The sequence below is a fragment of the Meriones unguiculatus genome, chromosome 16 (assembly GCF_030254825.1).
Source record: "Meriones unguiculatus strain TT.TT164.6M chromosome 16, Bangor_MerUng_6.1, whole genome shotgun sequence".
Classification (NCBI taxonomy): Eukaryota; Metazoa; Chordata; class Mammalia; order Rodentia; family Muridae; genus Meriones; species Meriones unguiculatus.
This window is the reverse complement of record NC_083363.1, coordinates 24,039,207-24,066,856: the sequence shown is the minus strand read 5'-3', so window position 1 is coordinate 24,066,856 and position 27,650 is coordinate 24,039,207. Positions and strand designations below refer to the sequence as shown.

The window sequence follows — 27,650 nt, the reverse complement described above, 5'->3', positions numbered from 1 at the left end:
GGCTCCCACCCTGCCCTTACTTTGTGCCTAGTCTCCAACCCTTCTTCTGTCCACTCAAGACCTTGTGCATGCGAGTTACGTTCTCAGCCCCGAGTACCACATTCTTGGAGCTGTCTTACATATTTTTGGCAGAGTAGGAGGAAGAACATTTCCAGTGTCTTCACAGTGAGAGGGAACTTTCTGATTCTCTAGATAAGTTTGGGAGAAAGATCCTGGCCCTGGAGCGGACACACATACATCCCACCTCTGAGCCTCAGGTTTTTTTTTTTTTTTTTTTTTTTTTTGTCTGAAATGAATAAGGAACTGCCACATCCTCTCCCGGAGACCTTGAGATCTCCAGCTGTCTGGATGAAGATGCATTTGTTCAGCAGGCTGAGAACAGGCAGCGCCCAGAGATCTGGCTACTTACCTGTGTACCTTATTTCAGCCCCGGTTGACTCTGTAGATAATCCTGTCTGCTCAGTGAATTTGATGTGCATAGAAATGAATTATTTGCATGTCTGGCAGGATGCTGAGACACTGCTGGAATCCATCCTGTTAGGTTTTACCTTTCTTTTTTTTTTTTTTTTCTTTCTGTAGCTCAGGAAGGCAGGCAGACTGAATTATTGACAAGTAATTAATTTCTAGCACCCGCCATATTCAAGAAACATACATTGCCATTCTCTCCCTTGTTAAATGACATTTAATCATGGAGGCTAGGCCTCTTCAAGCCTGGCTGGGAGTTAGCGATGGATTTTCTCAGTGGGTTCAGACATAACTGGGGCTTGGGGATTTCCCAACAGGACCAGGAATGGCATCCTATTGATCAGATTCTCTAGGAAGACTTCAGGCTGACCTTGGGTTGACCAGCACAAGCATCTAGAAATGCATATATCACCTGGGTTTTCCTTTAAAAATATAGTCCAGGAGCAGAGTGAAAGGGAGGAAGGGATGAAGGCGGCATCCTGGCTTGTGAACAGTGGGTATATAGGGGGGCTTACCGCAGCCCAGTTTGAGTTTATTACCTTCTGCCCCAGAACGAGGCTCTTCGAAGACAGGATGGTGAAGCCATCCCCCGGGCCATCTTCAGAGGTGGAATTGGATGTTCCTTCTTTATCGCTGTCCTTTGGTTTGGACTGTGGGTGAAAACCAGAGGGCAAGATGAGAAACAGTCCAGAGAACACTCCTGTGACTGCGGGATAGTCCTTCCGTGAGCACCACCAACTTGGCTATGGAGGGAAGGGGTCAGGAGCTGACCTCCGGATGATTTGCAGTGAATGTGGGTGTCATGTGTACTCTTTACTGAGCTACACTCTCGGTTCTTCTCTATCCCCTCCCCTTCTCTCCCACTTTCTCTCCTTCCCTCCCTCCCCTCCTTTCTTCCTTCCATCTTCTCCCCTGGCATACAAAATAAAAGGTTTCAGTATGACATTCATACACATATATTGATTGCTGTGCTTTGCTCAACTCTCCACTATTCGCTCTGCTGTTTTTCTTGGCAGTGGGGGGAGGGGGAACTATGTATTGAACTCAGGGCTAATCAAGTAAGTGCTTCTGAGCCACTTCCAAAGCCCTTTATTGTTTCTTGATGGGGGGAACACAAGAGACAGCAATAAAAGGAAAAGAAAAGGGTAACCCAATATGGGCCAGCTCTGCAGCTCAGTTGGTGGAGTGCCTGCCTCAAATGTAGGAAGCCCTGGGCTCCATCCCCAGCTCTCAGTCAATGAGGTGTAACAGCACACAACTGTAATCCAGTACTCAGCAGGTGGACACTGCAGAATCAGAAGTTCAAGGTCATCCTTGGCTATCTAGACAAGTGAGGCCAGCCTGGGTTACATGAGACACTGTCTCAAACAAACAAACAAACAAACAAACAAACACCAACCCACAGTATCATAATAATTATTCCAGGAGCTCACAGGCCCCTGAAGCTGTCTTCATCCAAATCTGGACATAGGTACAGTCTTCTTGGCTGGATCAGTTAGTCTTTCTAGGCCTGCAGTTTAAGATAAGCATTTAAGCCAATGGTTCTTAGCCTGGGGGTTTCGACCTCTTTGGGGTTGAACGACCCTTTCACAGGGGTCACATAACAGATATCCTGCATATCATATATCTATATTATGATTCACAACTGTAGAAAAATTACAGTTATGAAGTAGCAATGAAAATAACGTTGTGGTTGGGGGGTCCCAGGCAGTGCTCCTGCTGTTTAACAGAACCACCTGTGATGGAACCGTTTGGGATCCTGGATGCTCAGGGCTACTGAGCATGTAAAAAGTGGCTAGTGCGTCTGAGGAGCCAAACTTTCATTTGGAGTTATTATTGTTGTTGTTCATGCAATGCCTGGGAGAAAGCCCAGGGACCCCTGAATGCCGGGTAGATGCTCCAACACTAACCTACATCCCCAGGTTAATTTTTTTTTCCAAGACAGGGTTTCTCTGTGTAGCCTTGGCTGTCCTGGAACTCACTCTGTAGACTAGGCTGACTCAAACTCAGAGAACTCATCACTCTGCCTCCTGAGTGCTGGAATTAAAGGCATGCGCCAAACTCCTGCCACCTTGACTCCCCCCTTCGTGAGGGATTATACCCTTGAACCGTGAACCAAAGGAGTTGTTTTCACCAGAGTATTTCATTACAGCGGAGAAAGGAAACTAGGACACTGATATTGCATGTCAAGGATGCGTCCCCATGATGTCAACATGGCTCAAAGGTTCCATCTCCTAATCTCATCCTTTGGGGGTGCTCCATTGAGGAGCACTGTGCCTATGGCAGTGGTAACACCTGGATCCTGAAATGCTCCATGACTCACCTTCTTGGATGACCGTGGCTTGGTGGCCTTGGATTTCTTGCCCCCCTTCTTGCCTGATGCCGCCTTCCTTCCTCTTTTCTCTGGGGGTGGGGAGAGGATCGTTTCTGACTTGCCTTTGGTCCCTCGCTTTTTGGCCAGCAGTTCAGGGTGAATTCGAGGCAGGACACCCCCACTGGCAATGGTCACTCCCTTCAGCAGCTTAGAGAGAGATGCAAAGAGTTGGTCAGCTCTGCGCTGGCTAACACAAGTGTCGGCCTTGGCCACACAAGGCCGGAGTCTGGCTTCTGCTTAACCAACAGAACTGATTAACATGCAGCTGCTGGCTCTCCTGTCCTACACTTGCAAAGCATCTCTCAGGAGGTATCAGGTTGTCTGCGGTCTTGCATAGAAAGCAGAACGAGGCAAAACCAAAGTGTCAGAGAAGTTGAAACTGGGATGATGGCCAGAGCTCTGGAATTTCAGATAGAGGGCTGTGTGTGGGAAGCACACTGATCAAACCTGGCTTCAAAGGTTAACTCAAGAATGAGATCCAGCGGCTTGCACACTCTCAAACATTTGACCATGAACCTCCCAGTGGATACATTTTGAACAATTAACCCACAATCATATACTCTGCATATTCTAAACCGAGGGTGGTCTGAACCTATGGCTTATCCACCATCTATTAGCCAACCCTGTGTGTCAGAGCAGCACAGACAAGGTGAGAGTCTAGAAACAGCTACAGCAAGTCGACAGCTATTACAGCACTGCCAACTCTGACAGGAGCTTTGGGATTTTCATTTGCATGCCTTTGTTTTTCATTTTCATAGCAATCAAACTTTATCACTTTTAAAAAAAATGGTCAATCTATGATGGACTGGCAACTTTAAAGGTCCTTTAGTTTGAGAAGAATGAGATCAGAACATAAACATAAATAAAAAGTCTCACTCTACCTAAACCCCAGCAAGCCTAGTGTTGTCTGGAAAGGCATTCATTTGGCTGTGGCGTCAGTCAGATCTAATGTGTAAATAGGGAGGCTCCTATTCACATCCCAATAAATCATCCGCAGGGCTCCAGTTAAGAAATTGCCAGGAACAATATGTGCACGCAATGACTTGTATTTAATGAGGAGACAAATCTTTAACAGATTTGTCTCCTCATTAAATACAAGTCTGCCTCTGCATGGCAGAGTCTGTTCTAGAGGGAATTTGATCTTGACTCTGAATGCAGAGCTATTAAAATCTGCTCTTCTTTACCTGGTCCTGGGGTGTGTGTGTGTGTGTGTGTGTGTGTGTGTGTGTGTGTGTGTCCCACTGGGCCTAGGGTGCAGACCTACCTGGTTGAGCTCCTCATCGTTGGCCACAGCCAGCAGGATGTGCCTGGGGGCTATCCGGGCCTTCTTGTTGTCCCTTGCAGCATTCCCGGCCAACTCTAGGATTTCCGCTGAAGTATAAGGGGAAGTTAATGAACAATCAAATTACTATTATTATTGGTATGTGTATGTGGGTGTGTGTGTATTTGCACATGTGGAGGTCAGAAAACAACTCTGTGGAATTGGTTCTCTCTTTCCACCTTGATGCAGGTTCTGGGGGTTGGATTCATGTTGCCAGATTCACGCAGCAAGTGCCTTTGCCTTCTGAGCCATCTTGGCCACCATAAAGCTTGTGATTTTTGCTTTGGGCTGTTATCCAGGGGTATATGTGGCCCAAAGGCCACAGGTTGGATATAGCTGGTATTTTATATTCCTCTGTCATTTGTTAGTTCTTTTAAATTTGTGTATTTTGTATCTGTAAGTATTTTGCCTACATGTATGTATATGTACCACATGTGTCCCAAGAGGGTGTTTCATCCCCTGAACTGGAGTTAGAGATGTCTGTGAGCCACCATGTAAATGCTAGGAATCAAACCCAGGTCCTCTGCAAGAGCAGCCAGTGGGCCATCTTTAGTTCCTTTTTTTTTTTTTTTTCATTTGCATCCAGATCTTTAGTTCCTTTTTATATCTATAATATTGTGTGTGTGTGTGTGTGTGTGTGTGTTGGTAGTGGGGGTGAGTATGCTACAGCTTTTACCAATAAACCATTTCATTGGTCCTTTATTTATTTTATTTTTTTTCTTTTTCTGTTTGTTTGTCTGAGTCAGCATCTTACTATGCAGCCTTGGCTGGCCTGGAACTCACTTTGTAGACCAGACTGGTCTTGAACTCACAGAGGTTTGCCTGCCTCTGTCTCCTGGGTGCTGGGATTAAAAGTGTGCACCATGAGGCCCAACTTTCTATCTTGTTTTACTACTTTTCCTTCTTCACTTTTGTTCTAGTATTATTGTTGTTAAAGCTGTATTTTATTTTTAATTGAAGATTTATTTTGCTTTCTCTTCAGTTGTGGAAAGATGATTCATTTGCTTTAAAAGGTGTGAATGAGGAGCTGGAGAGACAGGTCAGTGGTTAGGAGTACTTTCTTGCTCTTCCAGAGGACCAGAGTTTGATTCCCAGAACCCATGTCGGGTGCTCACAATCTCCTCAAGTCCAGGGTCTAGTGCCCTCTTCTGGCCTCCACTAGCACCCACACATATGTGGGATACACATGCATAAATACACACATAAATAAAAATGAAAACAAGTCTTAAAAAAAAAAGTGAGTAAGTTTGGTGTGGTATCCATTTACAAATGCACTTGGATGGCTGAAGCAGAAGGATCCCAAGTTCCAAGCTGGACTATAGTGGAACTCAAACACAAACAAACAAAAACATGGAAAATGAAAAAAAAAAAAAACCCCACCAAGTTTTAAAGAGAAAGTTCTTTACTGAAAGCTGGAAGCAGTGGGCCAACAGGTCTCATTGAGGAGGGAGGAAAGAGTGCATATGTGTTTGCACAAATGTTCTACGTGGCTGTGTGCAGACAGTCTCTGTGTTTTGACTGCATCTGCTGTTACAGCATAAACATTCGGGCTACTTCTCAGTCAGCCTAATATCAAATAGAATAGTCCATAAAGTTGCCATCATCCAGAAACTTGACGGCAACAGTTGAAACTTGGCTAAAGAATGCTGTATTAGCCGGGCAGATGTGATGATTAACACAAACATTAGAATAAAACAAACATCAGAATTCAATATTTATATGGCATTTCCAGAATGGAAAGTGCTAAAGAACCACAAATTCTTCTCATGCCTTTCCTGGAACACTCAGCAATGGCTAGCAAGCTTACTGACACAGTGACCATAGTGTGTTCGTGTGTGTGTGTGTGTGTGTGTGTGTGAGCACCCATGTATACATTCTCAAGCATGCCACAGGTTGAGGCAAGGGGTAACCCTCTCTTTTTCTCCAGCATACTTTTTGAGAGTCTCTCACTAAAGTGGGAGCTTGCTGTTTTGGCTAGACTGGCTGGCCAGTGAGCCTCAAAGATCTGCCTGTCTCCCTCCCTTCCAGTGTGGGGTTACAGGCTGTGCATGGCTTTTGCACGGGTATTGGGATACTAACTCAAGTCCTCATGCTTGCATTTACTAAGCTACTTCATCAGCCCTGTGACCTCATTTTCTGAATGATTGGGGCACTGTAATTTAAGAAGTATGAACACACCTGTTGGACAGATGGGACAAATATTTTGAAACTGATGCCATATTAGATTTTTCTGGCCTGTGGCTTCTGGCTGACGCTCAGCTTCCTTTTCTCTTGAAAATTATATATAGCCCTGGCTGGCCTGCAACTCACTATGTGGAGCAGGCTAGCCTCAAACTCCTAGCAATCCTTCTGCCTCTGCCTTGAGAGTGCTTAGCGTGCTGAGATTAAAGGTGTGTCAGAGATTTGCACTTAACCTTGGTGCATAGGAGGGGGAACTGACAAACTACAAGGTTGTTAGAGATATTGTTACTAGAGAATAAAATGACCCAACAGGGGACTAATCCCATTTAGTTATCTACATTACTTGCATAGATTTGTTTTGTTTATTTGTTTGTTTGTTTGTTTTTGAGACAATGTTTCTCTGTGTAGCCCTTGTTGTCCTGGCCTGGAACTCGCAGAGTTCCGCTGGCCTCTGCCTCCTGAAGTTGGGATTTTAAACATGTACCACCATACCCAGCTGCATGTGTATTTCTTAAATGCACCCATAACATTGTTTGGTTTCTGTTTAACACCTGAGAACAATTTAAACGTCAAGCAGAATTAAGAAGTGCACAGAGTATCCCGCCTACTGGGCAAAGGGGCACACACCTGTGATCCCAGCACTCCGGAGGCTGAGGAGGAGGATCCAACTGAGTATAAGGTAAGTGTGAGTTACCTTATGGTGAGTTCCAGGCCAGGCTGGGCAAAAGAGTGAGACCATGGTTCAAAACCAAACAAGCCAGTCTTCTCTGGGCTGGGGATATGGCTCAGTAGGAAGAGTGCCCACCACACAAACATGATGATCTAAGACTGTGTTCTTCAGCGTGTGTGTGTGTGTGTGTGTGTGTGCGTGTGTGTGTCTACCTGTGTGACTGTGTCTGGGGGAATCAAAGGCCAATCTCAGGTGTTTTTCCTCAGGGGCTAGCCACCTCATTTTTGAGTCAGGCTCTCTCACTAGGACCTGGGACTTGCTGACTGGAAAGGCTGGCTAGTGAGCAAGCCCCAAGGACACACCTGTTTACACTTCTCTAGTGCCAGGATTTCAAGGGTTGTGGTGTGGTACCCAGTTTTTACACAAGTTCTGGGGATCAAAGTCAGGTTCCCATGATTGTATGCCAAGCACTTTACCAACTGGACATCTCTCCAGCCTTCCTCCTTTAAATGTACCCAAACAAAATCAACCAAACAGAAGCCCTACAACTACCCCCAGGGATCCGGTGAGCAATCCGAGGCACATTGCACGCTCTGACAGCTTAGATACGTCATATGTGGCATCTGCTAATGCCAGCCTCACATTGCTGGGCAGGTCTAGAAGAACAGTTTAAATGTGAGCTCTCTGTCCTATATGGAGCAACTCTCCAGTGCCCTTTCTCCTTCCCCAAGGCCTTTAGATGCCAACCTTGGCCAAGCAGGCCAGGAAAAGCCTTGTCATCACCCGCAGTATTTTTGAGCCAGTTACTGGGAGATCCACAGCATCCTACCCAAATGTGAAGGGCTCCAAAGGGTGGGAAAGTGGCTGTGGGGCCTCCTATATTCTGGAGTTACCTGCCAGGTACTCAATGACAGCAGCCATGTAAACGGGCGCTCCGACGCTGATCCTGTACTTGAATGTCCCTTTCTTCAGGTACCGCATCAACCGCCCTACTGGAAAGATGACACCAGCCCTGGCTGACCGGGACAGCTTGGACATTTTCTTCTTCCCACTCCGGCCTGACATCTTGCCTCAGTTTTCCTCTCAGCTTGCTGACAAAATGGCCTCCTGGCACTTATGCAACACTAGAAAGGAAAGAAGGCAGGATTGAGGCTGGCTGAAACACCAGGGGAGGCAGCTGAACCTTAGCTGCCAACGTAAGAGCTGGGCAGGGCCTCTGAAGGGCATCTGCAGCCCCCTCACAAACCTCCCTCCCTACGGGGCAGCCCCAGGCAGCAGAGGCCAAATGAAGCTGTTGCTAGAAGGGAAAGTTACACTCCCACACCCAGCTGTGCAGTGATGGCCATGACATCATTTCCTTGTCCCCAGACCCTGTGGATGCTCTGTATGAAAAGGGATTTTACAGATGTGATTAAAAAAAAAAAAAAATCTTTTTTTTTTTTTTTAAATACAGATCCTCATATACTCGAGATTGGCTGTGAATTCCTTGTCCTGTTGCCTTCACTTCCTAAGTGCTGAAATTACAGGCTAGCACTGGCTCCATAGTTCACTTTTGCTGTTTTGTTTAAAGACAGTCTCACTCTGTAGTCTTGGCTGGCCTGGCATTCACTATGTAGACCAAGCTGGACTTGAACTCACAGAGATCCACCTGCCCCTGTTTTCTCAGGGCTGGGACTAAGAGCTTGTGTCACCATGGCGGGCCACAGCTTTCAGTTATGTAAATAAGCCTGTTCCTCAAAAGGAACCACTTTTCAGCTTCTCTAATAATGCATGCAGTCTTTCTTTCTTTCTTTTTGGCCAGGGTCTCAGGTAGCCCAGGCTGGCCTAGAACTTAATATGCAGTTGAGGATGACCTTGATTGAACCTCTGTTTTTCCTGCCTCCACCTCCTGTGTGCTGGGATTACAGTCATGCACAACCATGGCAAGTTCATGTGGTGCTGGGGATCAAACCCAGACCTCCATTCATACTAGGCAAACACTCCATCAGTGGAGCTACAACCTAACCCCAGTGTATGTATCACTCTGTAAGAAAGGGCAGTGTTAAAGTACTATGCTGTTGCCTAGCAATCAGACAGCACACAGAAAGCCACAGCACAACCTAGACCTCTGTTCCTTGAGGGAATCCAGGATGGTTTGGGGGAGACATTTGAAGTCAGCCCAGAGAGGTGGATTCTGCATAATTCATCAATGATTTACTGTCCCTTCTAGAAGCCATCTTTTGAGTGAAGAGCAAACAACCATAGCTTCCTGAACAGTCTTGCTGTAGTTGTTTTGAGACAGGGTCTATGTTGCTCTGGCTATCCTGAATTTACTATGTAGATTAGGGCTTCATGAACACAGCTGGGCTTATCTCGATCTTTCAGGTAAGGGAATATTGTGACTGAAAAAAAAAATCATATAGTATTTCTAACTTACACATATACATTATAATATGTATAACAAAGTCTTACAATATACAATTATGGGGTAATATAATTCAGAGTAAGTAAATTGCACAGGATAAACAGGAGCAGAGTAAAGCCACAGACATTTCTAGGGAATGAGTCAAAGCGCTCCGATCCAGGGTGACAGCATTCCCTTGTTGGCAGAAATGAGAAAGTCAAAATAAAATGGACTGCTCAGCTGCTGGGAGACACACAACTAGGGTTCCTGAACCTGCAACAGGCCATTTTCTTTTCATTTACTTTGTATGTGTGTATGTGTATATGGGTGTTTGTTAGTATCCGTGTGTATGTGTGTATGTATACATGTATATATGTGAGTGTTTGTGTGTGCTGGATAATTTTATGTCAGGTTGACACAGGCTAGAATAATCTGAGAAGGAATCCAGTTGAGAAAATGCCTCCATAAGATTGGAGTATGGGAAAGCCTATAGAGCATTTTCTTAATTAGTGATTATGGGGGAGGGCCCAGCCCACGGTGGGTAGTGCCATCCCTAGGCTGGTGGTCCTGTGTTCTATAAGAAAGCAGACTGTGCAGGCCAGAAAGCTGCACCCCTCCATGGCCTCTGTATCAGTCCCTGCGTTTAGGATGCTGCCCTGTTTGAGTTCCTGTCCTGACTTTCTTCATGGATGGACTATGAATGCTCAAGTATACGCAAAATTAACCATTTTATTCCCAACTTGCTTTTGGTCATAGTGTTTTATCATAGCAATAATAACCCAAACTAAGATAATATATGTGTAGCTACACTTTTATGCATGTATATGTATATATGTATATGCATGTGTGTATGTATATGTATTAGTGTGTGTGTGGAGGATGGGGAGCTTGCATGAATGTCACTCCACAGAGGACAGTTGAACTCAGGTCATGAGGTGTAATGGCACCTTCCTTTATACATGGTGTCATCTTGTAGGCTTTAGTTTCCTGTAGTATCCTAAAGTCTGTTATGGTTGACGTGTTTTAAACATTGACATGGAATTAAGACTGCTCAGTCCTAACTGAGCATTTTCTTCCTCCCTCTCTTCCTTTCTTTTCTTTTTATTCTTATTCTTATTTTATGTGTAGGAATATTGTTTGTTCATTTATTTTATGTGTAGGAAGGAGGAGGGGGTTTAGAGAAATGGGAGGGGGTATGTGCTGTGGATGTTTTGGTTTATGATATGTAAACACGTTTCTGTTAAATTCCAAGTTGGGGAATTTAGTTTGCCCACACCTGTTAAGCGTCCCGTGTGCAGCGTGATGGTCTTTGCCGGGTGGAATTAGTTGAATTCTGAGGGCTTTGAGGGGTGTAACTATGACAGCCCAGAGGAAGAAGGTACAGCTGCTTGGAGGAGGACTGTTTGCTGCTGGTTCGTCCTGCTGCTGTATTTGCTGCTTGTTGATTTGCTGGTTACCTGGACTTCCGGATTTCTGGACGACTGATATTGGTTTTGCTCCCAACAGAATCCTAAGACCCTATCCAGTGGGAAGTAGCAGAGAGAACTCCACCCCCTGTCCCCACTAACCTTCTCTCCCTCCTACCCGGTGTTGGGGGGTTGGAAGGGAGGTAGAAGCATTTAAAAACCCTAAATAAAGTAGGTTTCATAAAAAATTTAGGCCAACAGGTATGAGATAGGCTAATGGGGTAACTATGACCACAATCCATTTTATACATGTATGAAATTGTAAAAAAAATTTAATCTATAGAATTTGGCCTTTTGTTTGTTTTGTTTTGTAAACCAGATATTTTTTAAAGATTTATTTATTTATTATTTATACAGTATTTTGTAGTGCATGTGTGCCTACCCACCAGAAGAGGGCGCCAAATCTTATTACAGATGGTTATTTCCTTTGGTTTATTGGTTCTTCCTTTGGCTTATTGGTCTCCTTTGTCATGTTCAATTTTATGTGGTCTTGCAACTGATCAGCAGTGAAGGCCACACCTCTCATCCTGATTGGTCAGGACTTTTGGAAGAATAGTCAGTGCTCTTAAGCTCTGAGCAATTTCTCCAGCTGGTAAAACAGATCTTACCATGAAGTCTAACCTGGCCTAGAATTCACTGTGTAGCTCAGGCTGGCCTTGAACTTGAGGTAATCCTCCTGCCTCAGTTTTCCAAATGCTAGGATTATAGCTGAGAACCACCACACCCACTTCTGTTTTAACTGGAGGTTGGAGCAGTGTATCAGAGGTTAAGAGCACTGATTGCTCTCCCATTTATAGGCCCAACTTCTAGCAGTTAGAGCAGCTAACAACCATGTACAACTCCAATTTCAGGGGACCCAACATCCTCTTCTGGCCTCCAATGGGCACCACACACACACACACCCCACAGGCTGGGCTGGAACTTCCTATGAAGGCCAGGCTGACCTCAAACTCATGATTCCCTTGCTCCAGCATGTGCCATTATGCTCAACTCAAACAGTGTTCTCAGCGCACACCATCCCTGAGGTGAATGAAGTGGGTTTGGGGTATTTTATTACATAGTTTACCTACATTATTTTAAAACACAAGTCATTATTGCTTTCCCACTAAAGTAAATAGGCATTCCTCAGTGGAATGCAAGCACAAATGGCCCTAGACTATCACCCCTGATAGGAATAAGATGATGTTGAGTGTTGAAAATGTCTATGATTTCTGTGTCTGTGCTGTCTGAAGCTGCTGACCTCATACATGTCTTGTGAGTGCGCTCTGTCCCGGTGGAAGCCAGAACTGTAGATGGGAAGTGTGAACATCAAACAAGTTGAGGGGGAGGAAATGCAGGGGGCACCAGCTGTCAGTAGCTCTGTCCTAGGAGCCAGGGGACTCAAGGCAATGTTAACTGTCATCTCACTGTGCATGTGTGAAGTCAGCAGGTGGTGCTCAAATATGCATGGCTCCTGGCAGAGGGGTGGGAGCAGGAGATGGATTGTGAGCTTCATGGTCTTTCTCTTCCACAATCTAGTTTTTCTAAAACACACTTTCAAATTGTTTTGGTCAAGGATCGTAATCTCTAGATGAAGTCGGTTCTAAAGAGTTTGGAGAGGCTGATGGTGGAGGGGTGCACCTGTGTGCCTGAGGTGGAAGCAGGAGGATCAGCAATTTAAGTCCAGTTTCATTCATAATTAGACGGAGTTCAAGCTGGCCTGGGTTATGTGAGACTCTGTCTCAAACAAACCAACCCTTCAAACAAACCCACAAACAAAACCAAGCAAAACTGTAGCCCCTCAATCAATTCGGGGTCAGTTCAGGTTTACAAGGGTGCACAATGAATGCACTAAGCCAATTTTACGCTTTTCCGGTCACTGTTACATGAGCCCCGTGCCCTGCCCCCAAGGGTTAGTAAGTCTGGTTGCCAAGGAAACCACCTGAAAGGCCCACCATAGGGTAAAACATGTCCTGTGGATATACTGTGTGCCAAACGGACAGAACCCTCCACACACACTTTCTAACACAAACCAGAAAAGTTACGCTGGTAAGACAATGCTACTGAGGACTGCCCAGCAGAAATCGAGACAAGCCAGGCCTTGCCCTAAAATTAGAAATGAGGTAATGGCAGAAAAGCAAGTGACTTTTGGGTAACTTTACGGATGCTTAAAATACTCAAGACAAATTTCCCGGGTAAGGCAAAGGAAGGTGCGATGTCACAGGGAAGCTGCATGGTTTGCACGGCGGTAGCCTGCAGAGGGCTCCTAAGTGCAAGACTTCCTTCTGCAGCTCCAGGCTCGCCTCACACAGAGATGGGGAGGCAGGGCAGGGGAGGTCTGTCTGTGAGAGGACCACCTCACAGGAGCATATCTCCTCAGACAGGAGGTGCTCACCTGCAGTTGCAATTTGCCAGGGCTGAGACACCCTGCCCATTGCTAGAACCCAGAGGTGACGTGAGGAGGGCTGCTGAGAGCTGGCAGGGTCCCAAATCCACCAGGAAAGGAAGCCTGCCACCCCCTGTCCACTGGGAAAGCCCCTGCACCCCAGTGAGCTTGCACCCACAGCTTGTGAAGTTAAGTCTGGGGCGGGGCTACTGTCTAAGGCATCCGTTCTCAACCTGTGGGTGGTGAACCCCCAAAGACTATCGGAAAATACAGATAATTACATTACAATTCATAAGAGGAGCAAAGGGAATAGTTATGAAGTAGCAACAAAAATACTTTTATGGATGGGGGGGGATCACCACAGCATGAGGAACTGTATCAAAGGGTGGCAGCGTTAGGAAGGCTGAGAATCGATGAGCTAAAGAGAAAGAACCGTCAGTGGGAAGATCCATTTCCATCTGACTAATAGTTAATGTTTACGCTCAAACAATTTGGCTCCCATCAGGCATAGCTTAATGATGACAATCTATTCTGTTTGTTTACATGTTTGAAGAAGACACTGTGGATAGATCTTGGTGTGAAATGATTTGGACCTCCCAGGGTTCCCTGGAGGCTGCACATGGATCCCTTAGTGAACTTTAAGAAAGTCCTGACCTGCAACACATCTGGTTGGGCCATACCTGCAGAGCCAGGGGCATGGACTGTCACCACAATGGCCCTTTAACCAGGACAGTTGTAAGCACACCCATGGGGAACCAGGAAATACCTGCCAGACTCTTAAAGAACCTCCCTGGGGCGTGCCAGGAAGCAGAGCTGGGAATCTCTTATTCTGAGGTCTGGTTTTGGGTCCATAATGGTACTTGTTAGATTTGGTAGACAATTCAGGACAACTAATAAATTGTAGCTCTCCCTCACATAATAGACTCTCACTGGCCTGGTCTAGTAACTACTGTAATTCATGGACTTCATGGTGAACCTCTGTTTTGAAAAGTTTTGCTATGTCTAGACTCATCAAATACAATCTGTGTCATCATGGTATTAACAAGACACAGAATTTATTGGCTATTTGTTATTGAACAGGAAACTGTATAGATGTTGACGAATTTATACCTTCCTGTCCCTAAATGTTTTCCACTGTGCCATAATAAAGGTAGTAAGTATCCTGAAAACGCCCCTCCCTCAGCTCATTGGCGAGCCCCTAGCACCACTCCCAGGAAGCTGGGGAGTGTTTGGTCTCTGGTGAGCCCAACCACTACCAGCTCACGATGGCTCAGGTCTTCAGATGATTTTTTTTTCTTTCTCTTTCTCTTTCTCTTTCTCTTTCTCTTTCTCTTTCTCTTCCTCTTCCTCTTCCTCTTCCTCTTCCTCTCCTTCCTTCCTTCCTTCCTTCCTTCCTTCCTTCCTTCCTTCCTTCCTTCCTCTGTGTGTGTGTGTGTGTGTGTGTGTATGTGTGTATTCATTTGTGTACAAGTGTGTGCGTGGAGAACAGAGGTCAATATTGGGTATCTTCCTTGACTGATCTCTACTATATATATATATATATATATATATTTTTTTTTTTTTTTTTTTTTGAGACAGGGCCTCTCACTGAACCTGGAGCTCATTGATAAGGCCAGACTGGCTGGTGGACGAACCTCAGGGATCCTCCTGTCTCCAGGAGGTCTGGGATTACAGGCATATATACTGCCATGGAGTGCTGGGGTCACAGCTCAGCTTGGGAAGGCAAGGATGTTACTGACTGAGCCACATCTCAGGCCCCAAGTGTCTTCATTTTGATGAAACTTGATTGCGGCAACGTGAGGTTCTTGACTGTCACTGTAAATAAATGGTTCTCGACATGTGGGTCGTGCCCCTCCCCCACAATGGTTGCAAATCAGATATCCTGCACATCAGACATTTACATTATGATTCCTAACAGTAGCAAAATTACAGTTATGAAGTGGTTTTATGATTGGGGGGTCACCATAACATGAGGAACATTATTAAAGGGTCACAGCATTGGGAAGGTTGGGAGCCACTGCTTTATTAAAACTGGCAGGTGAAGGTTAACACAGAAAGAAAATGAGGCTAGCGGGGTCCAGTCCAGCGTGTGCAGTGAGACAGGTTGCACGTGGCTTGTCCACCACTGGTTGTGGTTAGGGCATACATGCTTATTACATTCTTTGGACTCAACCACTTACTAAGTGGAGCAAACAGGTGTGTTTCTTCTGGCATAGCACCCTCACTGGGGCTCCTGAGAGCCATGGAAGTCTTGGGTTTCTGATCAGGCTCATCACCCACCAGCTTAAACATGTATAGACAGGCTTGGTTACAGTGGCTCTGCAGGAGGACCATTTGGTAGACGTGTACTTTCAATTTGGAATTTGAATCTTACATGCAGTCTGACACTTCCCTTGTGTTGCTGGGCTGTGGTGAGCTAAGCCATGGGGTCACCGTGGGGGCAAAGGAACCAGTACCGCATGGTGTACTATGCTGCTGACCCGGGCTCTGGGGAATGCAGGTGACTTAGGGTGCTTTCCAGCGTGGGCTATCTTCAACTCACTGTAGGGCTGTTGGAACATAACCCTATAACACATAACTAAGGAGACAGACACCTATAGTTATGCCTTATCCAAAGTGCTAAGGATGGCAGCCAGGGGCCCAGGGGTGCCAAGCCAGCACTGTACCACTGAGCACATGCCAGCCCTGTGGCTTTGTTACGTGTGGGCTTCTGTTTTAAAGATGCCTTACTTAACACACATGCTCCTTTCATCAACACTGACCTCACTTGTGCCTCAATAAGGCTTGTGTAATCACTGTGGAGGATCCTAATAAATTAGTTCCTTTAATTAATTGGGAGGCAGAGGCAGGCTGATATTTATAAGTTTGAGGCCAGCTTTGTCTACAGAACAAGTTCTAGGACAGACAACGTTACACAGAGAAACCCTGTCTGGAAAAACAACAGTTACACTTGTCCCAAAACAGTTACACTTATCCCAAAAGTTATTTATCTATCTTTCTATCTGTATTACTTCTTTAAACAACAACACAAAATTGTTTTTAAGCACATGGGTTTTGGCTACACGTGTGTCTGTGTGCCATGTGTATGGTACTTACAGAAGAGGATGCCGGATCCCCTAGAACTGGAGTCACAGACAGTTGCCATGTGGGTGCTGGAAGAGAAGTCAGTGCTCTTAACCACTGAGCCATCTCTTCAACCCTCTTATTTTGCTTCTTTTTGAGACAGGATTTTGCTGTGTGTGTGTGTGTGTGTGTGTATGTGTGTGTGTGTGTGCAGAACCCAGGCACTTAGCAATGATAGGCAAATGCTACACTGATGAGCTACATTCTCAGCTGGAGTATTGTAAGATTGGAGGCAGGCTAGAGGAGGGTGAGGGCTGGGTGCAATCACTGTAGCCATTGTGTCCCAGATCATGTCTGTTCGTGTGCCTATACCATCTTGCAAAAAGACTGTTTAAAGAATTCTTTTGAGATCCTTTGCTTCAGATCTATACCAATCAAACATTCACCTGTGTTATCTGAAACCAAGAAATAAGAGGCTGTACTGCTTTTTAATAATGGAAATGAATTTTTAAAACTTCAAATACTGTTTTTTGAAACATTTTCAAACACGAAACTTCCAGCATGGTCCCAGTGGATCAGCGGGCTATAAAAATTCTGTTCGTACCTGTGGCATCTCCCTCCTCTATAGTATTGTGCTCCACAATATTGTAGATTGTAAATATTTATGAAAAAATGAAGCTGATGCCACCATGAAGTAGCTTTCTCTGTCAGTTCCGAACTGTCCTTTGGGAGAAGCAAATGAGATAAAATAGGACTAAATAGAACATAAAGGAATTCAATAGAAATATACTAGCTACATGCAGAACTGTATTTTAAAGCGTATGAAATAGGAAACCGGGCCTCTTGACAGCTTCTCACTTAATAGAATTCTAACATATTTTGGTGTCTTACCCTGAGTACTGTATTAAGATAATAATAGTTTGTTAGCATTATTCTGGAGCTGGAAAGCCCATTTTCAGTGATACTAGCTAAATCACTAGGTCTGTTACACTCCCATTTAGGAACTCCGAGGGCAAGCCATTACTGCACAAGCAATACTTTCCATACCATTTTCTTCCAGGGCCATCTCTGAGTGACAGAGAACAGTCAATAATTTCACCATCACATACATTAAAATACAGTAACAATTTATCATGTAAAGAACAGCACCAAATGCAGTTTTATCAAAGAGACAGGAGGATCGAGTTAACCAAATTAAGCAACCACGAACACAAAAACCAAGCATTAATCCAATTGATTTAAATTATACTACTGGAAAGCAAATCACTGCCTTTTTAAACCACGCATTTCCACTCATGCCTTGGATTGGGAAGCTCACGTGCTCTTTGTAAGTCAGAGGCTGCGAACGCAGGCCAGCCGGGTCATCCCAGAGGCTGACAGAGACCATGTGAATGAATTTAGGACTTCTTCAGGAGTTGAGGGACACTGTGACTTGTGTGTGTGTGTGTGCGCGCGCGCGCACGCGTGTGCAGGTGCGTATGCTTGCAAGTGTGTGGGTATGTGTGCACAGATACATGTGAAAACCAGAGGTCACTTTAGAGTCACTCGTCAAGATCTTGTCTTGGTTTTTGTCACTTGGTTTTGAGACACACGGTCTCCTGGCCCAGGGCTCACCTATCTGAGAAGGCTGGCTGGCCAGCATGCCACAGGGGTCCACTTGTCTCCACCGCCCAAGCACAAGGATTACAAATATGCGCCACCGAACCAACTGCTTTGTTGGTTTCCATTGTGTCTTTAGTTTAGGGGTTAGGGTGTTTGTTCTACATGCATGTCTATGCAACACGTGCATGCAGGGCCCGTGGACGTCAGAAGAGGGCGTCAGATCCCCAGAACTGGGATTACAGACAGTTGTGAGCTGCCACGTGCTGGGAATCAAACCCATGTCCTCTGGAAGAGCAGCAAGCGCTTAACTGCTGAGCCATCTCTCCAGTCCCAAACCTGACTTTTTAATGTGGATTCTGGGGATTCGACTCGGGCCCTTGTCCTTGCATGGTCAGTACTTTACTGCCTGAGCCGTCTTCCTAGCTGCACACGCTGACTTTTAACACGTTTTCTTCTCTTTGATGAACCCAAGTTATGGTTTTCTTAAACAAGAGAAAAGCAAACGTTGTTGCTGTGTTATTTGATTCTTCTTCTAGCAAGCCATATGCTGTTTTAATATAAATACATTTGGCCCCTAATGGTACTAGTTGGATGGAAGATGACTAATAAATTTATTCTTCTTAAAATCTGAGCTAAAAATGCTCAGATTTATTTGCTTAGTGAGCACGTGCTGGGGCATATGCCATGGTGTATGTGGAAGTCTAGAGGGAAAGTGTATAGAGTCCTTTCTCTTCTAACTTTCCCATGGGTTCCTGCAGCTCAGGTCATCAGGCTTGTCCAGGGAAGCGCCTTTGCCCATCTAGCCATGAATCTACTTATTGATGGAAGAGAAAAACCAAGCCAAACAAACAAAAGCCCTCAGTGTGATTAGCCTAGCCTCTGCTTGCCTTTTTGCTCTTTAAGGATGGGCAAATGGAAATGTGGCCTAACTGTCCCATTTTCTCAAAATCTGATAAATCCAATTAGTAACAGGGTTTCTTGCAAGCAGCATCCTTTGGGTTTTTCCAGGAAGGGGACTGGTGTTGTCTGAGCCAAGATGAGCTCCTCAATGGATTGGAGTAAGGAACCCAGGTAGCTGGGGCTACCTGACCCAACCGAGGTTTTTTCACAGACCCCTGATGGTCTGCGCTCACATCAATAGTCTGAGCTGAACACAGACAGCAGCTCTGGAGCCCCCTCCTCTTTCATACTCACACCTCCCTATTCTCTTTTCCTTCCCTCTGGAGGGGCAGGGCTTTTCTTTCTATGAAGAATTTTGTGTTGTCGGCAGGTAGTGTTTGCAGATTAGGATGTGTGGCCCCCAGCCCCCATAGCCCCTAAATGCTGGCACCCCTACACAGCGAAGTTCTGCTGTTCTTATCATACCATTCCCTCTGTGGTCTCAGGGAGACACAAGGGACTGTTTCTCACTGACCAGCTGTGGGATGGCCCTCAAGCAAATCAGTAGATTCCTCAAAACTTCTCTTTGGCTTGAGCAAAAGCTTACAGGAGCTTTCATAAGGGAACAAGATGGGAGAGCACTGTCCTGGCTGGGAGGAGAGTCAGGTGCCCGCACACCTGCTCTGGGCTTCTGTGGCATTCTACCTGAGAACACACTGCAACTACTGGCCTCTGAGGCTTTCTCCCGAAGGATGTTCCACAGAGACACCCGACACAGGATCCTGCCAGACCCTCACCAGTTACAATGGCTGACGCCAGGAAAAGCCAGTCACACCAAGGGAGCTTTCTTTTCAAGTCACTGTTAGGGTGCTTTCGATAATCACAGAAAAGAGCAATTGACCTCACTGAGCACCAGAACAGTTGGTCTCCACCCACCAGGACGATAAACCTTGTCGGTCAGAGACTGCCCATGTAAAAAGTCAGATGCGGTGGTATGCCTCTGTAATTCCAGCATGGGGAGGTTCCAAGGTACAGGAGAATCCTTGGGGCTCACTGGCCACCCTGCATAGCCAAATTAGAGAGCAACAAGGTCAATGAAAGACCTTTTCTTTAAAAAAAAAAAACCAGGTGGTGGGCCAGGCATGGCATAATCAGATCTCGCTGAGTTCAAGAACAGCCTGGTTTACAAAGAGAGTCCCAGGTCAGGCAGGACTGCATAGAGAGATCTTGTCTCAAAACAAAACAATAAAACAAAACAAGAGCCATGAGGCTAGTAAAGGCACTTTACATGGAGCCTGATGACCCGAGTCCCATCCCTTGAGCCTACATGATGGAAGGAGAAAAATCCTGCAAGTTGTCCTCTGACCTCTAACCTACACCCCCCCCCAATAAATGTTAAAAAAAAAGTGGTCAGCTTTTGGCCTCCACATATACATACACACGCACACCTACAAACATGTGTAATCACAGGCGCATACGTGCACAGAGTCCAGCTGATGGTGGGCAGGGGAATACTTGAATTGATTGTCTCTTGATTGAAATTCTGCAAGAACAATCAATTTGCAACTTTCCTGTGCTGATGGGGAACACACTGAATTATCCTCTGACCTAAACATTTATGTCGTCTATTGTAGAGACTATTGGGCTTGACCTTTCTGTAGGCCACCATCACTACTTAATTTTATGCTTTATTGAACATCAAGGGTTGTGGAAAATATACATTACATCGTTCTGTGCATACATCCCTCACAGGAGGGCACAGCAAGCACAGGCCTGGAGAGCAGGAGAATCAGATTTGACCTTGTTATGTGTCTGCCTAATTCTCATGAAACAACCAAATTTAGGCATATGAACAATTTCCCTAGAATGGCATCTCAAGTAACCCTCAAATCTTGAGACAGACTGAATGTTGTCATTTGGCTGAGGCTGGCAAGATGGCTCAGTGAGTAAGGGTACTGGGTGCCATGCTTGATTGAGCAGCAAAGGTTGTGGATAACCTGACGACCTGCGTGTGATCCCTGGGACACACGTGGAGGAAGGAGGGAACTGATTCCTGAAAGCTGTCCTCTGTAAGTATGTCCTCTGCAAACCCACATGTGCAGTGGCGTGTGCAAACTGGCACATGCACACACATACATAAATGTAAGAGACAAATCTAAAATAAACAGAAAGAGCAACTTAGTGACTCTTGTGACATCGAGGAATTAGCTGGTGCTGTCCCCAGGCCGGTGGTCTGTGTGTACGTCTGGTACCTATTTACGTCAAAGCCTGGGAATTTTGACTTGAATTACTTACTCCATTCAAGGTCCAAATTGGCAATGCCAGTCAAATAAATCGGACAAAGTATGATCGATGCTGAGATGGATAAACGAACAGTGAGGGCTTCGGAGACAACGCCAGATTAATCTCACTTAATACTCTGTGACACGACAGTTTAAAGCCCGCGCTACGTGGCAACATCACAGTCTCTTTATCTTTCATTTGTCACAGCACGGGAGGGGTTTCCTGGCATTGATGCAAATAAGTTTTATAAATAAAGATTTTCATACTTCAAAAAATCTGCATAAATCAACACAGAATCACTGGAATGCTGGGAGCACTCCCTCCCTTTTCTTTTTCTTTTTTATTAATACATGAATAAAGAGAGCTGGCAGGCTTCCTGGGATGGCGTCCCTTGGCACCTCCTCAGCCTTTGCTTTGCTTTCTGAAGGGCAGGGGCAGCAACACCACTTCAATGCGGTGCCGTGGTCAGAACTAAATGAATTTATTCATATCGAGTGCTCAGACTAGAACCTGGCTGGCAGTGCAACACAAACTTTTAAATTACTGCATTTTAATTATTACACTATTTATTTATTTGTGTGTGTGTGTGCATGTGTGCATTTACGAATGTACCATGACGCACATGATGTGGAGTAGAGATAACCTGCAGGACCTGGGTCTCCTGTTGCACCACTGGGATCAGTCAGGTCATCAGATTTGCTAGAAAGTTCCTTTACCACTGAGCTAACTCACTGGCCCTCAACATGATTTGTTTCTCCAAAAGAAACCATTACCAAAAATTTTAAATTATACTTATGATTTCGAGTGTGTGTGTGTGTGTGTGTGTGTGTGTGTATTGGTGCATGCCACAGTCTTTGTGTGGTGGTCAGATGACAACTTTCAGGCGTCAGGAAAAGACATTTTCTGTGTCACCTGGAACTCCCCTGAAACTCCCCACTCTCCAGTTCCTGGATCCCTTTCTTCTTCACTCTGTTGCAAATGTCACCCCTTACAACCTTTGTACAGTGCTAGGGACACAGTTAAATACATATTCCTTCAATGAGTGAATTATTCAAAACTTTTTTTTTTTTTTTTTTGCTTCAAAAACAGTTTTAAAGCCAGCAAGGTGGCTAGGTGGGGGAGGGTGACTGTTGCAAAGCCCAAAGACCTGAGTTCTAGTCCCAGCACCCATATGAAGGAAGCAGAAGCTCAGGATAACTGGGTCTTGAAAATGGTCTTCTGACCCCACCCCCATGCTGAAACACAGTATGGATAATTTTTAACCTTTTACAAAAGCATGTCTAGGCTTCCTTTGTATTTTGTGAAATGAAATATCTTTTCAAATACCCATCTTCCCCTGAATTTTAATTCCCAAGAGAAACTCCCTGCCTTCCAGCTGGGCTGGAAACACGACCTTGCAGTGCTGTTACTGGACTCCCAGGCAGGAGACGTGGCTCAGCTGGTAGCATGCTTTCCTAGCAACATGAAGCTCTGGGGTTGAGTCTCAGTACTGCGGAAACTGGGTGTGGGGTGCATGCATGCAACCCAGGGCCTAGTAGGCAGAAGCAGTGCGATCCAGGGCTCAAGATCATTCTTGGCTCTACAGAGAGTTCAAGGACAGCCTGGGAAACCTGACATCCTGTCATGAAACAAAACAAACACCTCCTACACTTTTCTCCTCTCTTACTTGCCTCTTGCTCCTGAATTTCACACTGATCTGTTGGCAGCATCATTGTGATGAGAACCATTGAGAGTGTTCTCAATGGGAAGCTGGTGGGACAGGCCTAACTCAGCCTCGCTAGGAGGTCACGTAAAATCCTGTTGGAGATGGAGAAGGAGGTGAGGGAGCACCTCTTGCCTTGTCACTCATCTGCTTCCACCCAACCCCACACTTTCTCTAGAAAGCCTAGGCCAGTTCTTCCCTTCCAGTCTGAAATCCTCTTTGTCCTTTAAGAACTGCAGCATTTTGTAGTCTTTCATACTGGCGGTCTTCTGTCATTTCCAAATCTAACTGTGCAAGCAATCCACAGATTGTCTGATGTCAAAGGTCACAACAGCCGCAGTAGCTGTGAACCAAAGCTCTTCACAGTCCTTTGAATAGCTTCCTTCCACTTTGTACCCAATCATATTGTATTTTAATTTTTAGCGTTCTATAGTTTCTTTTTGCATCTCTGCAGTTTGCTTTTTTCTTTCTTTATTAATAGCATGCCTTGACGATCTTTCTCTGCATATATACATTGGCTTTATTCTTTATAACTGCTGTCTTGTATTCCTGAACGTAGATGCGTGGTAGGGGATTATGTAGCATTTCTTACTATTGGCTGTTAAGGTGTTTTCAAAGATGACACTACCTCAGCTCTGCCATGAACATCCTCACACACACACATACGTGTCTGCTTCAGTGCGATATAGAACAAGAAATGGAGCACTAGCTAGCTTAGAGCTAAAGGTGTTTGCCGTCAAGCCCGAGAATGTGAGTTTGGGCCTCAGGACCCACAGAGTGGAAGGAGAGAAACAACTCCAGAAAGTTGCCCTCTGACCTCCACGCCCATGCCACTCACACACAAATAAAGATAACAGTGTCAGGAGAAGAAACGAACTGCTACTTTACAGCATGTGCATATTATATATTTAATAGTGCCACACTCAGGTAAAGGGAGATGGCTCCTCGGGTAAAAGCTCTTGCCATGCCAGTATGAGGACCTCAGTTCAAATCTCTGAACCCATATCGAAGTCTGGTGAGTAGGAAGAGTATCTGCAATCTCAGCAGCCCTTCAGAGAAATGGCAGGCACAGTCAGAATCGCCAGACCACCAAGGACTAGTTTGCCTGGCCTATGCAGGCAAAGAGAGCCAGGCACAGTGGCACACACCTGTAACACCAGCACTCAGGGAGGCAGAAGCAGGTGGATCTCTGTGAGTTTGAGGCCAGCCTGGTCTATAGACTGAGTTCCAGGACAGCCACGGCTACACAGAGAAACCCTGTCTCAAAACAAAACAAAGAGACCTTTTCTCAAACAAGGTCTGGACTGACCCCTGGAATTGTCCTCTGACCTTTATATGGGCACTGTGGCACATGCATGCCCATTCACACACTCAAATGTAAACACACACACACACACACACTTGTGAAAGTAATAAAATTTAAAAGACACCGCCTAACTGCCATCCATATTGTCTCTATCAACACACACACACACACACACACACACACACACACACACACCTGTAGGCATAGATCCTGATTTCCCAGGATCATAAGTGATAACACATTTTTCCTGCATTGCCTACATTTTTATTTTAGCATCTCCCAGGCCTGTGCTAAAATGCTCACTGAGAATGAGACCCTGACTTCCTCCAATGTGTGTTGCTCTCTCTGCCTGGATTCGTTTTAAGAGCCTATGATCAGTGAAGGCTGGCTGTCTGATCCCTGGCCATGTGTCTTTTGCTCATCTCTACAAACACACACTTTTCAAAGGCTCTTTCCAAGACTGCAACTAACTTTGAGGTTATTCCTTACGAACAAAACACATTCTTAAGAGAATTCAGGTTTTGCATGGCCCCTCCGTGGGTATTGATATCTTCCATTTAAAGCTGCCTGCTTTCCTGGCAGGAGGTAAAGAAAACAGGGCTTGGCTGTCTCAGGCTATCATCAGTAGGGGGGTCCCGCCCGCTGTGGCACAGCACACTATAGGCACCCCACAGCCCTGACATCAAGGCAGAAGATGGAATAGGGTCAGAGTCTTTCTGGATCCACGGAGGTAAGTAAGTTCTCTTTATGGACTTCTGAAATAGCAGAAACTGTAAATCACATCTAAAGGCTAAGAATAAGTAGAATGACTTATTGAGAATGACTGTTAGGGTGGGGCAAACGAAGGAGAGCAAGAGTATTTTAGGAGGGAATTTGAAGGCAGGAAAGAGATTTTGCTGGTGTGAATTATTTTTATTAAGATACAATTTCCTACAGAGGGATTCCAATATTTTAGTTCATTTCGATATTTTGGAAAATTCAAAGGCACAGTGGGCCGGTCCTGGAGCTCTGAGCGTTTACTTTTGAGAGTTCCCTGTGGTGACAGACAACGTTCAGTCTAGTAGATTGAGCCCTGGGGATTGTGCATGGCTTAATTTGTTTTGGGACGACATAAGCGAAGACATTTTGCTCTGAATAAGGTTTCCTTTCCCTCTCTGAACAATTTTAAGTAGCGATTGCAGCCTAGCGAGGAGGCAACTGTATTCAACATAAACTCACAACTAACCAAGAGCGCTGTCAGGGACAGGACTGACTGCCCTGGGGCTCCTGGGGTGTGTGGTCTCTTGTGAATTCGCCTGAAGCTAGGATTGCCGGCCCACCCGGGGAACTGCTTTCCAGTCTGGGCTGCCAAGCCTGATTCCCACTGAGTCCCCCAAGGCGCGGGGAATCCACACTTCGGTTTTCAGCCTTTATCCCCCGTCCCTTTTGCTGTCACCCAAGAGAACTACAGATGCCTGCTGCAATGGCCAGGCCTAAATTGGGCCCACCAGTGGCCCATTTCACTCTCAGGCACAATGAGTAATGCTTAGCTCCTGGAGAAGGAGGCTCAATTGTCCTTGGGTGGGTGGATGGGTGGGGGTTACGCTGCCCCTTTGACCATTGTTGAGAGGAACAAAGAGGGCAGGAGCTGAGGGCGCCCCCATGAGGAAAGGCGTGGAAAGACACCCTGAGGAGCGATCCGTGGGCTACGGGGCTGGGACGCGGTGCACCTGGATGGCGCTCTGGGGAGGCAGGGCTGGTTCGCCCCCCGCGGCAGCCGTGCAGCCTTTCCTGACTTGACTATGCTTTCTCTCTTCTTGATATTATTAATATTATTGTTGCTATTTTCCCGCGCAAATTAAGCAGCTGGGACCGGGAGGGCGAGCCGCTCAGGGGCCGCCATTTGGTGGTGGAAGCACGGAGCGCCCCGGAAAGGGAACCCGAGGGGAGTGCTCGGCCCCGCTCCCTCCTCCGCGGCGGCGCCCGCAGCATCCCGGCTCCTCGCCCGCGCCTCCCAGGCGCCTCCGCGTCCTCCTCCATTGTCAGCCCGCGCCCAGCTCCGCACCCCGGAGGCCCCGGTCGCGCGCCCTCGGCCCTGGCGAGCCTGAGTCCCCGCCCGGTCCCTTCGGCGCCCGGGTGCCTCCCACCTCCCTCTCCTGCTCCCCGAGCTCCGCATCCTCGAAGCCCAGGGCTCCCGGCACCTCCAGCCCGGCCGCCGGACCCCGCATTTCTGCATCCTCCCTGCCTGGCCCAGGGTTCCCCGGCCCCTCGCCAGCTGCGGGCATCGCGCAGCGCCTTTAGCAACCCCCCTTTTATCTCCCGAGGAAGCAAGTTGGGTAGATCGATTTATTAATTTTTGTGGCAGAGGTGGGTCGGTGACCGGGGTGCGCCCGCAGGGCTGCGGGGGGGAGGCGCCGTGGCTCCCTTCGGCCCCGGCACTGCCCGGGCAGAGGGTTTTGTTTCCAGACCCCCGGCGCCCCCCGAAACAATGATGCCACGGGCATGGCGGGCTCACCTGGTGCTGCGCCGCGGGCTCCGGGCGCCCGGTGGCCTAGTGCGCGCCAATCCCGGCCGCAGGTCCGGCCCGCGTGCCGCCGGTGCCGGACAGGACGCTGCCTTTCTTGGGGTTGTATCTGTGCGTGTCAATGGCGGCAAGCGGCAGTTCTCCGGGCCGCGGATAGTAGCGGGGGGAGGAGGAGGAGGGAGAAGGGATTGCTCCTTCTCCACATAACCACCTCTAGGAGGAGTCGCTCAGCCTCATCCCCCGCCAGCCCAGGCTCCGCGACGGGTCCGGGGGCTTTCGTGGGGCTTGATGAGCTATTGTCCTTCTGCAGTGGAACCACCCGGCCTGCGCCTCGCGGAGCCGTTGGCGGCGAGGACTCCCCTTCCCTAGAGCCCTGCACGGAGGCCTTGCGGTCGCCAGGCACGGGCTCCCGTTAGCTCGACCCACCTTTGCTGGGAGAAAGAGGTGTGGGCATCCATCCGCCGGCTATGGGGTGAGAGGGGAACGCAGAAAGGCCACCTTGAATGCAGCCCTGACCTGAAAATATTACAAAACACATTACTGTGTCGCGCACGGCGGCCACAGGAACCGAGTATTTATACTCGTGCCTGTCTGCTATTCATAAACGAAGACGAGAATCTGCCGTGTGGTGGTGGAGGCACAGATGTGTGTCTTGGTGGATGAAGACCGGCCGCCCTGGCATCCTTTTAAAATTAGGTTGCCTTAATTTGCTGTCTCCCAACGGGTATTGGGGTTGGCACAAAGATAGTGTCTGAAGGAGCAGTTTTTATTAGTTTCCAGAAAATTCATTGTGATGGCCGAGTGGTGGGACAATATCAGGTGACACTGGGCGTGTGTAGTTGCTTGGTTCTTGGCGAAAACCGAGCATGTCTTTTATACTCTGACGCTTGCCGAGGGCACGTGACTCCAGAGCCAGTCGCCATAAGCATTAACTCAAATGGACCAGCCATGTTTCCTCAGATTTCTCCCGGAGCAGTCCGAGGAGTCTGAGAGGAAACCTTTTGATCTCTACAAAGACGCGTGAAGCCGAAACCTTCAGCACTGACCAGATGATGCTTCCATTCCTGGGACACTCTCGCTGTGTACT

The 27,650-nt window shown here is 46.7% G+C and overlaps 1 protein-coding gene across 1 annotated transcript in view; it reads right to left on the bottom strand.

The window, feature by feature from the left end:
* Positions 1–27,210, bottom strand: part of LOC110555902 (core histone macro-H2A.2) — a 41,432-nt gene extending 14,222 nt beyond the window's left edge. The window contains exons 1-5 of the mRNA XM_021649391.2: positions 26,555–27,210; positions 7,905–8,135; positions 4,104–4,210; positions 2,789–2,986; positions 1,005–1,115 (exon numbers count right to left, since the gene is read on the bottom strand). Of these exons, the coding sequence (XP_021505066.1) occupies positions 1,005–1,115; positions 2,789–2,986; positions 4,104–4,210; positions 7,905–8,076 (588 nt within the window). The 5' untranslated portion in view covers positions 8,077–8,135; positions 26,555–27,210. The remainder of the gene's footprint in view (positions 1–1,004; positions 1,116–2,788; positions 2,987–4,103; positions 4,211–7,904; positions 8,136–26,554) is intronic.
* Between the last annotated feature and the right edge of the window lie 440 nt (positions 27,211–27,650).